This window comes from Bidens hawaiensis, unplaced genomic scaffold (assembly GCF_021521415.1).
Source record: "Bidens hawaiensis isolate Kalapana, Puna unplaced genomic scaffold, B.hawaiensis_p1.1 tig00020419_1, whole genome shotgun sequence".
Classification (NCBI taxonomy): Eukaryota; Viridiplantae; Streptophyta; class Magnoliopsida; order Asterales; family Asteraceae; genus Bidens; species Bidens hawaiensis.
Window position 1 is genome coordinate 26,240 of NW_027493110.1, and position 13,305 is coordinate 39,544.

General features: G+C 34.5%; 1 protein-coding gene across 1 annotated transcript; it reads right to left on the minus strand.

Moving 5' to 3' along the window:
• Positions 1–1,946: 1,946 nt before the first annotated feature.
• On the minus strand, positions 1,947–3,362 carry LOC143560660 (F-box/kelch-repeat protein At3g06240-like). The gene has a single exon (XM_077048918.1). It carries the CDS (start codon positions 3,038–3,040, stop codon positions 1,973–1,975), a length of 1,068 nt encoding a protein of 355 aa, XP_076905033.1. The 5' UTR covers positions 3,041–3,362; the 3' UTR covers positions 1,947–1,972.
• Between the last annotated feature and the right edge of the window lie 9,943 nt (positions 3,363–13,305).

Genomic DNA, 13,305 nt, shown 5'->3' on the forward strand with positions numbered 1-13,305 from the left:
AGAAGCAGTAAGTAAGAGCTGCTAGACAAGGAAGCTCGAAGCTTCCCCAACAAGAACCCAAAGTTGACCAGCAAAGATCCTCACTACAATAACCTCAGAAGAGTCACGTCTGACGTGACATAAAGCTGAAACTTGTCATAAAGCAAGTACGTGGATATGGCAGACAAAAGTAGAACACAAGTTATACGGAAATGGTATTACTTGCCTACATGAGCTAAAAATGAGTTGACCATTTCCCTTTAAGAAGCTTAAGCTTCCCTAGAGAAGCTTTCGATTTCCTATAAAAAGAACACTTCAGCCAAAGGTATATTTATACTCATTCACCCTATTTCTCTCTACTTTCTCTTCATACTTACTCTTCTACAAATCATTGTATCATAGCACTGACTCTCACTCTAGAGGTTGATCGCAGGAGGCCCCCTCCTGCGGTGAGACTAACCAGTCGTGTTTTCCTTTAATCTTAGCAGGTTAGAAAGCTCTGTTAGTGACATACTCTTGAACCACCATACCTTTATTGTTAGTTATACTCATTTTAGCAACACCAGTTGACAAGTCTTATTGCTACCGCACACATGCCTTAAGCTTCTTCAAATCAATAACAACAAAGTTGTAAGATATATAGCAGGAAACTACCGATAACACAAAATGGTGAGAACTATAAAAAATCCGTTGGTATATATAAATTATGGGTGGAATAGGTTTCAGAAAATCAACACATACATGATCATGTAACTCTCATTAATTAAGTCTCCAAATATACAACTAATCTTGTCAAAACAACGTACATGATGGATTAATAAAGTGAAACGCAACACTATATAGGATCCGTATTCAAGAAACATAATCATTATCTGCTTACGGTGCACGCATATAATGCATATATGTGTGGGCTCTTGAGTGAATAAAAGTGAAATTGTACTAATTTTGACGTTATTTTACTAAATTCGTGAAAATAACGTTAAAAATGACGGAAGGTTAATCAGGCATCATGTGGTGTCGTTGATAGCCGAAATACAAAGGTATATGCACCAATCGGCCTGGGTCTCGATGGTTGAATGTTATGTGTCTTATGTCCAAGGCTTGATGCAAAACCACTATCGAGTCGGGGTCTCACCGAAAGCAGCTTCTCTATTCCTACGGGGTAGAGGTAAGGCTGTCTACATCTTACCCTCCTTACATCCTACCATAGCTTTGCTATTGGTAGGATATACTGAGTATGATGATTATGATGATGATTTAAGAAACTGATGCAGCGTACTAATAGAGAACAAAGACTAATCACGTTGATTCTCGAATACCCGTGATGATCCTTCCCCAAACCCCCAAATTCGACCCAAAAGGCAGAAATTTGAAAAACCAAAAGTTTTTTATTCAATTCTGATCAATGATCAGTCACAAGACATTCATAACATATTAATAGAGAATCCAAAATAGGCTTGGGCTGAAACAAACAACCACAGGCCCAACAACAGCCCAAAACAAAACCCGAAAAGTAGACAAAAAATATTAAAGTACCCCAAAAGTGTATCTAGAAGGCTTATTTCGGAAAAAAATGGGTTAACCTGCCTATGGGATGTTACGATAACGTGGCCCACATTCCAACGGTCGTTTTGACTGATAGCACGCTCGACATGGAGGTCCGTAGCCCAAGTTAAGCCCATTCTCGTACAGCACCTCTGGAAGCGTGATCTTAGACCTGTAGAAACATTATGGCCCGATCTTCTACACTTGAGCCCACATCAGAAACATAACCAAAACTATTGCTAATATCAATCTAAAATATTCCAAGGCAACTTAGTGAGAACAAAACCTAAAATATGTTTGACATTAATCTTATGCTCATCATATGCAACTAACTCAACCACTCGCACATATTGCAAGATCCATACTTAAAGAAACATGCTTGAAAGTATAAATCAGACCTATCAGACCTTACACTCATCCATGAACCTTCACTTGAATATGTTGGTTTCTAATTGGTTCCGCCGAATTTCGGCGAGACAAGGCTTTCGACATAACCACCTTTAACCTTCAAGCCTGTAACATTCCTAGAAATATCAATAGTTCTACAAAAAGATCCTTCTTCAACATCATATATCCATATTAAACCGCTGCTAACCAGAAAAAGTTTCCCATCTTCATAAAAAATCTTTCGTTCAATCATTGGAATTTCATGTAAACCATGGATTAAGATCTCTGACCAAGATTCCCTAACCCCATACTCATTCATCAACCACACCCCATCTTCCATAAATAAACCAAGTTTTTCACCATATACAACAAGTTTGCAACTACTCTTAGACATGATATCAACATGACCATCCAAATTGGGCAATGGCACTTCACTAAATGTCTCATCAGCTAAATTAAAAGCAACAATTACCGGTACACGATTTGAACCTTTGTTAGCAATCCAATGAAGAAACCCATTGACAAAAACACCATGCAAACTCCTTCCATGAGAATGATCATAAGGAGAATCAATCCCACACTTCCAAGTATTATTTCTAAGGCTATAAATATGCACAAAGATATTATCAGGCCGATGCATATAGTTATAATGAAAGTACGAGATTGTAACAACCTTGTAATCATCATTCAACACATCATAGCCAAATCCATACAAAATATCAATTTCCAACAACTTATTTACCATCTCATAACCGGATTCCAGTAACTCCACGAATTTCGTGGTTGTTGGATTGAAGACAACGAGCGAATGAGCATTAACAAAGTCCTCAGCAAAACCCAAAACAAGACCATTGCAAGAACCAAGGAAAATGAATATATCCGCGTGAGGCAATTCAGAGCTAAGTTTCTTCGGGTTTTCTTCAAGTTGATTGCATGGGAGTGAGTAGAGTGAGCTACTAAAGGAAGCACAGATGAGGTGATTGCGGTTGAGGGTATTTTGATGGTGTTTGATGAATTGTGGTTCTGAAAGCTGAGCTTGCCAACTCTTGGAAACGCACCTGAAGCGACCAAGAGATTTCGCCGGTAGACGATACAGGATGTTGGTGATGATCTCTGGTGGAAAGTCCATGCCGGGGTCTAGAGTTTGATCGGAGTGGATTTATAGTCGATAATGTCAAAGGGGTTTGGTGTTGGTGCAACCGTTTATACATTGATTATTCCATAATATTTCCTTAATTTGATTAAATTTCAAAGAATTGAAGGAGTTCCGGAGGTATCGAAGCGTACATTGATTAAATTTCAAAGAATTGAAGGGCTACGAGTGTCTTTTATTAGGCTATCCCTAATGGTTCACGGTGGCTCACGGAACATGCTGACATGGCTCCCACCCCTTCACTCAAACACCGCGCCGTTCGTGTTCATGTGACATCAATGTTTTCAGACTCGGTCCGGATGTCTTACCCAGTGGCGGATTCAGAAAATTTTCTTGTAGGGGTCGGAAAACTTTCGGGTCGGTACTTAGTTGCTTATCGCTATATAAATTTTTCTTCAGTCCGGTACGGTTGTACGGGTCGGGTCAAATTGGTATCTAAATAATTTTTCGATCCGGTTTGGTCGTTTAAGTCGGGTCAAATGGGGCGGATCATATTAAAAAAAAGATAATAAACCAAAATATCATATTATCATAAAAAAATAAAAAATAAAAAATCATGATACGTCATTAGTTATGCATAATTTAAAAACAATATATTTATAGTTGTTTTCTACAAGTTCTTAATTTTTGGTATATAGTCACAATATCATCTTGTTTGATATTCATATTAATAAAATATAAAAACAAAACAAAAGCTTATTAAAAGTTAATTAATCATATACAAATTAAATGGGCAAGTAATTTTGGGAGAAAACATACTGATTTCTATTATATATAAGGTTATCTAACTAAGAATTAAATAAATGTGCACAAATAAATGTTTTGTTGATTTTATCTTTATTTTCAAATGTCCTATTAAATTTTGGTAAAATAATGGGTTGTAAAAGAAAGTTAATAAAGGCTCATTACATCCTTAAAATGTTAAATTGGGTCTCTTATTTCTTTTCTTCTTTAGCTGCAACATGAGAATACTTATTTGTGCCGGTTGCCGGAAAATATGGTTGGTTTACTCTAATCTTTTCATCTCAAGTTCTCTCAGTTAATGGTCGTTCTAAAATCCACAGGGGTCGGTGTCAAAATTTCATAGGGGTCGGTCGGAATTTTAACACACACACACACACACACACACATATATATATCACTAAAAAACTTTCTCTCACAGGGTCAGCCGACCCCCAACGACTAAGGTAGGTATGCCACTGGTCTTACCGGGTCAAAGGTCGGACCGACCCGGGAGGGCAGACCGGTGTTTGACCCGGATGACGTCATATATATATACACACACACACACACATAACTAGTTTTTATCCCCCCGTACTACGAGTTGTTTTATATTATTTGTTTCTAATATATATATATATATATTGAATTTTAATTTTATTTAATATATGGAAGTTAATAATATACTTATGGTTTCATGATAAAAGATTTCACAAATAAATGAGATGTTATAACCCGGTTTAAAAGCTATATGGGTTTGGTAAGATCCAAGAATCGTTTATTTTTTTTACCATGAAACTGTTTCTTAATTATAATAATATCTTTTTTTTTAAATCAAATGTTAATTTTTAGTATATCTAATCTCCCGTATTACGGGGGTTGTTTTACATTATTCATTTTTAATATTTATATACTTTTTTGGAATTTAATGCTACTTATTGTAGGGAAATTAATAATATACTTAGGTAGCGTTTGGTATGTAGGAATGGAGGACGGAATGGAATGACGCATTGTGAGGGAATGGAAAATAGTGTGTTTGGTTGACCAAAGGAATGGAATGACCCATTACCTAGTCCATTCCATTCTCTCTAAAATACCCCAAGTTCATTCCCTCCATACCCCATGTTTTTTTTCATTCCATTCCCTCCTTCACCCTACATAACCTCCACCACCCTCCCAACAACAACACCACCCAACATCAACACCCACCACCGCCACCAACCATCTCCATCGGTGGCAGCCACTCAGCACCGCCAGCCACCCGCCGCATATATCAACTATCACCCCACCATCACACATGCCGCCCACCGTCACCGCTGCCCACCACCACCGCTACTGCCACCAATCACCACCATCGGCATCCTCTGCCACCACCACCCACCTCCACAAACCATCACCATCAGTGTCAGCCACCCACCACCTCTAGCCACCCGCCGCATCCATCAATCATCGCCCCACCATCACACACGCCGCCCACCGTCATCGCAGCCCACCACCACCTCCACTGTTACCGCCACCACCACCTCCACCGTTACCGCCACCACTCCCACCACCACTCACTACCATTTTAATTTTTTTTTTATTTTTTTTCTTACCTACCAACAATACAAAGTAATGATTCATTTCATTCCCATGTGGTAACCAAACATTTCATTGGAATGGTAATAACCCATTCCATTCCATTACCACGTCCATTCCATTCCGTCGTCCATTCCATTACCCCATACCAAACAGGCCCTTAGAGTTTGATGATAAAAGGGTTTCACAAATAAATAAGATATTATAGCCCACTATAAAAGTTAATAGGGTTTGGTGAGAACCAAAAACCCCTTATTTTTTTTCGATAAAGTTGTTTCTTAAGTATAAATAATCTCTCTTTTAAAAAAATCAAATAATAATTTTTAGTATATCCCTATTCTATAGGATTTTAACATCAATAATTTGGTGAGATTAATTTTCAATTTAATGAGATGTTATAACCCGATTAAGAACTATCTGAGTTTGGTAAGACCCATACCCGTGAATTCAGGTCAAATGAATGAGAAGTCTCCATTTACAAATAATGCAATATGGAGGTTTGAGAGAATGTAGGAAGCAACCAGAGAGCTTTTAAAGGCTTCGTTTATATATATATGATTGATTTCTTTTGAGAACCGCTTTAAGTTTTAAGAACTCGAAAAAACTCAACTTAACAATTTTCTTTTTTGATTTTTTTTGTACACATGTGTAATACGTAAGTGTAAGTAATGTACAAAAAATTACAGTATTTTTTTACACACCGAATCGACTTATTACACATGTGTAACTAACATTTAAACTTGTGTAATCATCGAAAATACTTATTCTCTCTCCTGATTAATTTTTTAATCAGATTTATTCTCAACCACATATTCCATACTCATTTAATTAAATGTGTGGTCCATATTGAGTTCTCAAAGTTCTAACAACTCAAAAGGTTCTCAAATTATCCCTCCCCTATATATATATATATATGTGTGTGTGTATGTGTGTGTGTGTGTGTATATATATTCATATACATATAAACAATAATAATAACCAATAATAATAATAACAACAAACTTTAATGTTTATCTATATTTTATACATTGTTTTTTAAATATATATGATTTATGTTTGATCAATAGAGACATCAATGAAGCTTGGTTGGCTGGCTCATGGGTAATTCTTTAAGCTTTTATCTCTAAAATGACCCAAGTTCAAATCCCGACATGCACATTTCATTTTTAGATTTAATGGAAAAATGAGTTTTACCGGTTCACCGACTGGGCCGACCGCCCACCCACAAAACCGGCTGGGTTTTTGAAACGGCCCATATACACTGACCCAACCCAGTATAAAGACCGGGTCCCGGTCAGACCGGTCTGACTGGCCGGGCCGGGTTTCAAAACAATGTCTAACGTGTGATGGGGCTGGCGTGATGGTGACCACGATGCTCACACAACTTATTTTCCATTTCCTCTTTTTGTTAGCTGGAATGGTTAAGACTGGAGAGAAAAAATGGGTGGTAACTCGACATGAGCTCGGATGGTTTCGTTTACTTTTGTTATGGTATCAGAGCTAAATCACGGAATAAATATAAAAATCATGGTGGACCAACGGGGTGGAGTCGGTTGGTAAACTCAGCATGGGTAAATTTTAGAGCGTTGAGGTTGTGAGTATTTGCAAATTCGGTCGGTTCTATTATGTTTGTTACATTATCGAATTAAAGAAAAACCAAATTTGCAACAATTAATACGGTGCCTCCAAGTGGCCCAATCGCCACTTAACGGCACAAAACTTGTTATTTGTTATATATAACAATATCCACTTAATTTTTATTTTTATTTTATGTTTTGTGTTTTTAATTTATTAAATATGATTTATATTAAAAATAAGAAATATAAATTAAATAGTGTTGAAGAATGATGGAGAATGACCCATAAGGTTAAGGGGCATGCATCATTCAACACCATTTTTCTCATTCGTCAGCTAGCTTCCCTCTATCACTCAACATCACCCTTAAACCCTAGGGGGCATACACCTTTTCCCATTCTCCACCATTCTCCATTTCTTATTTTTCTTTTTTATTTAAAACAATTTTTATATTTAAAATATGGTGAAGTTATTCTACAATGGGGGACAAATATGAGAATGATTTATAGCCACACAAAAAAATCTCTCATAAAAAATAAAAATAATAATATAAATAATCATAACACAAAATTTAATAAAAAAAACAAATATATATATATATATATATATATACAACAATGTTTCCACCGTCTACCTGGTTTAAAAAACACAATGTTGAGAGGAAAAATATTGTCTTTTTGTTTATTATTTTGTTTTGTGTTTATTTTCATCATAAATTGTGTCTTATTTCCTTAACATTGTGTCTTTTTTTATGTTGTGCCATAATACTCAACAGTGTGTTATATTTTTTTTTGACATTGTGTTAGTTTTTGCAATATATTGTGGCTTTTTTAGTTATAATTGTGTCTTTTATTCATTTTCGTCATTGTGTCTTTTTTTGAACGAAAATGATGGAGGAAACATTTGACTTTTTTAAAAAAAAGTCATTTATATGTATATTTTGAGTTATGATTTGGCCACAAATTATTCTCACACTTCTTATTTTTGTCTTCTTTTGTATTTTAACATTTCTCATTTAAAATATATCTTTAAAACTATAATATTTAATAAAATAAATTAGAATGCATTAATTCAAAAAGTGAAAACAACTACATTAATTAAAAAAAATACAAACCATAAAACTAAAATACTAGGAAAAAAACTAATAAAAGGTAAATATAAATAACTAAATAATAAAACTAAAAAACTAGAACGTTAAGTTATATTGTTGGCCAATTTTACACTTCAATGTCAACGCCAAGTCGAGCTCTTGTTTGTGAAGATGGCTAAGATCTCGCGTTAAGAAATTGAAATATTTCCACTCGGCCTCCATTAAACGAAGATGTCGCGTTCTATCTCGGCCATCTCTTCGCTTATTTTTTTGCCTCATTTTCATCTTCTCAATTTTGTAACTCTTTAAAACTTATAAACCCATCATTTATAAAATTCAATTTCGGGTTGTCGGTTGAATACGATTCCGTTCTCTTTTCTTTTGCCTTGACCCTCCTAATCGGACGTTCCAGTTCAACCGGATCGTCATCGCTAAACTCCATATTAAGATCTTAGTTATAACGGGAATTCGAACCACCGTTCTAAAGTCTCTACTTTCGGACGTTTTTAGCCGCTTCACCGACTTAACCTCGTTCGACACCGAATGCCTCTTTTAACACCACTGAATAGTTTCCCAAACTTGTGGGTAGGGAAAGGCATGCTTATGCCTGGCAACATATTAATCATTTGCCAACTTCTAAACGCCGGTGTCATGACTACTACTCTTTCGATTATTCTTGGCGTTGATGTAAATATTGTTAAACCATCCCACCTTTTTATTCATCTCCTTCCACTTTCAGTTTATGGAACCATGTATCCGATATATCGGGAGTTGTAAAATTTCATGGTATTTGAGCGTGACGGCCTTCCAAAAACTCGGTCCCTTTTCTCTTTATCTAATAAATATAAATAAAATGTAAAACGTAAACAAATATATACAATTCTGATTGTTAAAATTAAGACATAATTACAGATATTGCCCTTTATCTTCAAAATTGACAAGGTTTGTACTTTATGTTTTCAAATACTACACTGTTTTTCCTTTGACCCTAACCAGTTAGTATTTCTCATTACCGCATGTCACATGCATTGCACATGAGAGCAAATTGGTCCGTTAACCTATTTATTTTAAAATATTAATAAATAAACTAAAAAGAATATATATATATATATATATATATATATATATATATATATATATATATAATCACTCTCTCTCTCTCTTCTCCAAAACTTTTAACACCAAACCCTATCATCACCACCCATCCCCACACCACCACCGGCCACCATCCAACCTCCGGTAACCCACCGTGTGACCACCACCATCACCGCCAATCATCGATGCCATGTCTATCACCACCTAAACCGACCAACAAAAACCCCATTATCACCATTAATTCCACGCTTTTTCTACTTTTCCTCTTTCAAACACACCACACCTACAACATCGACCTAACCTTTTGTTTTATACACATATAACATATAACAAAAGTATGGAGCCTAATTATGTGACGCCAAACCTTTGTTTTATACTATATAGATAATATAGTTGTTATTATTTTTTTTAAATAAATGGGTAAAGTTACCAGTGTACCCTCATGTGCAAACCGCATTATCTAACTTAACGAGAAAAACTAACTAGTTAGGGTTAAAAGACAGATGGTGTAGCATTTTGAAACGTAAAGTACAAATTAGGTTAATTTTGAAGATAAATGACAACCACTAAAATTGAGTGTAAACATAAAGAAAAATTTCTGTAATTTTGTCTTTAAAAAATTATAAAATTATAAACAATACCCTTAGACGCTAATCCAAGCTTTGGCAAAAGCGATTTATTCGGTATTGTTCCACATGACAACCTTTTCTCGAAGCGAAGGTTCAACGGTTTCGGGTTGGGTTTCTTTAAGGGCCTGCTTTTTGACGTCTTTTTTTTTTCGCGGGTTCGATTTTGGGTTGGGTTTTCAGCATCACCTCTTGAACATCATCATCGGTATGAAGGGTTTGACTTGAAATGTCTCGTCGTTGGAGGTATGCGTTATAATTGAGCCAATCGTCAAAAGCTAAAACCGAACCTGGACGGGGTTAAGTTGGGTTCTATTTAAGGTTGTATAGAAAATTTGTAGAAGAGTTGAGAATGATTGAAATGGGTTTGAAATTGACTGATGTGGAGTCAAGTAGTGAGAGATTGGATTTGTTTATTGGTTTGCTAAAGATGATGCCACTTGAATTTCATAAATTTGGATGTGATTGTCATTTGAAACATGAATAGTGATGAGTTTATAGAAGTATGACTCCCAAATTATAATGTAGTAAAACGAAGGTGGCTAGCAATATGTATAATGTGAAAGGGGTAATCAACAAATCTAGAACTTATAAGAGTTGCCATCTTTAAATTTTCTATTTTTGTTTTTTAGATCGTGTATAAGTGGTGGTATTGGAAGCTTAGAATTTATTTTCAAAATATTTTCACCACGGAAAAAGATATTCGTAATAAAAGTGAGGTGGTGTTTGACTTTTTATTTTATTACAAAAATATTAAGAACTAAACCAATATCCATTTTTTTCAAAACTTATCGATGTAGATGTTTGACCTCCCTCTTCACGAAAATGAACTTAAAAAAATGAAGTTGTTGTGAAACAAGTCTAATAGCTAAAGAACAAGAGAAGACATGTAGGAAGGAAAGGAAGAGATTTTATTGATAAAGTGTGTATTATAATGAGGTATAATAAGATGTATATATAAGAGAAGATAAATTGGATAATAAGCATAATCTATATTAGGTATTGATAACCACCATAATATATATTCATAACACTCCCCCTTAGTTATCAACTTAATACGTTTGAAGATGCTTCCTCATTAAAAACCTTGCTTGGAAAACCAAGTGGGGCAAAACCATAGCTAAGGAAAAAAGAGTGCAGCGCGTATTATCTACCCCTGATTTGTATATCCGTCAAAATGGTAAATATCGATCTTTTATGAAAGTTGCCCAAACCTATTGCAGTCAGTCATTTGTGTCTTCGTTCGTTGACATTTGAATCCTTAACTTGAATGATGTTGTATGATCTTCACATGAAAACTTCTATTGCTTCATCTGGTAAACACTATGATCCTTTTGTGTTTCTCTACGTCAACAAGACTAACCATACTTGTTTTAATGGGTTAGTAAAATATGAACACGTATCTTTCAAACCTGAAATATATGTTGTAACCCGTTGTGATGTTTCCTAGCATAACACATGCCAATAAATATAGATAAAGGAAATAATAATCATATATAGCTAACAGTACGACATAATGCACAAATGCATTTATTTATGGTATTTCCGAACCAATAATATTTCATATTCAAATAGGAAATGATATAGATACATTGTTAGACATCCTTTACGTGCTAAAAGGATTAAATTTGTCGATGGTAAATTTCTCAACATTTTCTAGATGCACTTTTATGGATTTATAAACATATATTTACACATATACTCGAACTTTAAGTCAAACAAGCACACAGTGTCAAGGTATTTCAAAAAAAAAATTTCTCTTTAAAAGCTCATTAGTTTCTCTTGGTGATGTGTATATAATTACTGTAAACTGTGATTATAATGAACTTTTAAGAGTGAACTTTTGATAAAAGTATGGCTAATTATATCCAACTTATCTCCCTCTTTATCAAAACATCTCTTGATTTGTTTCAAGTTCAACTCAAATAGTTTAGTCCATACGTAATAAGCATAAATCCATGCATTTGCCAATCCATCATGGACTTCTTTTCAACTTGACAAATTATGCATACACATTCATTTTTTCAAGATTTTTGTTGCATACACTTGCTCATTAACACATCATTTTGTATCACATATCAAAAATCCATATTATACAATTTCTTTGTTTATTGAGATATTGTACTCATCATGTGCATTTTATTCTATGTGTATGCTTATTGATACACATAATTACATCATTAAGATTTATCAATTAATCTTTCAAGTATTCAATTACCTTAGGAAACTCTTCAAGAGTTCCATTTATATTCAACATATTCAGTAATCGTAAAGTATTCAAATATGATTCTATACACAACAATTATTATGTTCTCGAGAACTTACTTTAATAATTCAAATCCTTCATAGATTTTCTTGTAAACTTTCAGTATCAACTGAATAACAATATTTATTAGACACATATCAATGCTCTCTTTATATTACCAGACTGCTTAGTTATCGGAAAGTCATTGCTTCCACCATTGGAGAATGTGTCTCCTCATAATTAATCATGGGTCTTTGCAAAATCCTTGTGCCATCAATTTGCCTTATATCACTTGACGAATTTTCATAACTCATATACAATACCCGTTTGTATCTAACACATTTTACAACTTAGTTGTACGGATTGTTAAACTTTCCGTTATTTAGAGAATTCAACTATGCCCTATTTGCGTCTTTCCACTTTGGCCAATCATTAATATGTTTTCATTCATAGGCAGATCTTAAATCTTGATCCTCATCATTTAATAATTTAAAGCGCTATATTGTTTATAAAAATATAACGACGGCGATTTTATTTTGATTCCATATATCTCGTAGACATGATAAAATATAATGAGATCTCTTCATTTTCAGGTACCTGAGGTTCTTTAGGAGCCATCATGTCTAATGTCTCTTTTAAGAGACCATGTTGTTGTTGTACCTCGACTTGACCATATTCGTTACTTGCTCCAATCTTCGAGGAATTATTAATTATTATTCTTGGAATCGACTAGTCTAGCACGCTTCAGGCGTGCCCTAGACATGCTAGTCATCACCAATGTGTGGTCTTCCTTCCAAGACAGTTATATTAATTGGAGCATAAGCTGTTAATTTATGCGACTTAGTCTCTCTATATACGTCAATGAACGCGCCTAATAATTGATTCGCTAATTTTTCGATGAATTATCCTTTGAACTTTTATTTTACGTAGTTTACTTTGAGGATCAATGATAATTCATACATACTCATTCCTTTTTCAACTGCTTTTTGTCACCCCCTGATGTTGGGAATTTTAGTTCACTTAAAGTGAAAACCAATGAGTCGTAAGCATATCTCTCATAAATGACAATAAGTATTTACTTATAGGTTCTTGCCAAATATATATTCTCAACTTCCTATGAGGTCTCATCTTTGTGTGTTGTGGTGGATCACTTTGAATATATATCTCCCAACTAAAAAAAACCTTAGATAATAAATATTTGGTTCCTGGCCAAAAAACAATTGTAACAGGAGAAACTATTATAACTTGTTGGCTTGATGTGAGTTAATGGAGTATCGTGTAAAAAGTATACCAATTCCAAACATGAATTTTT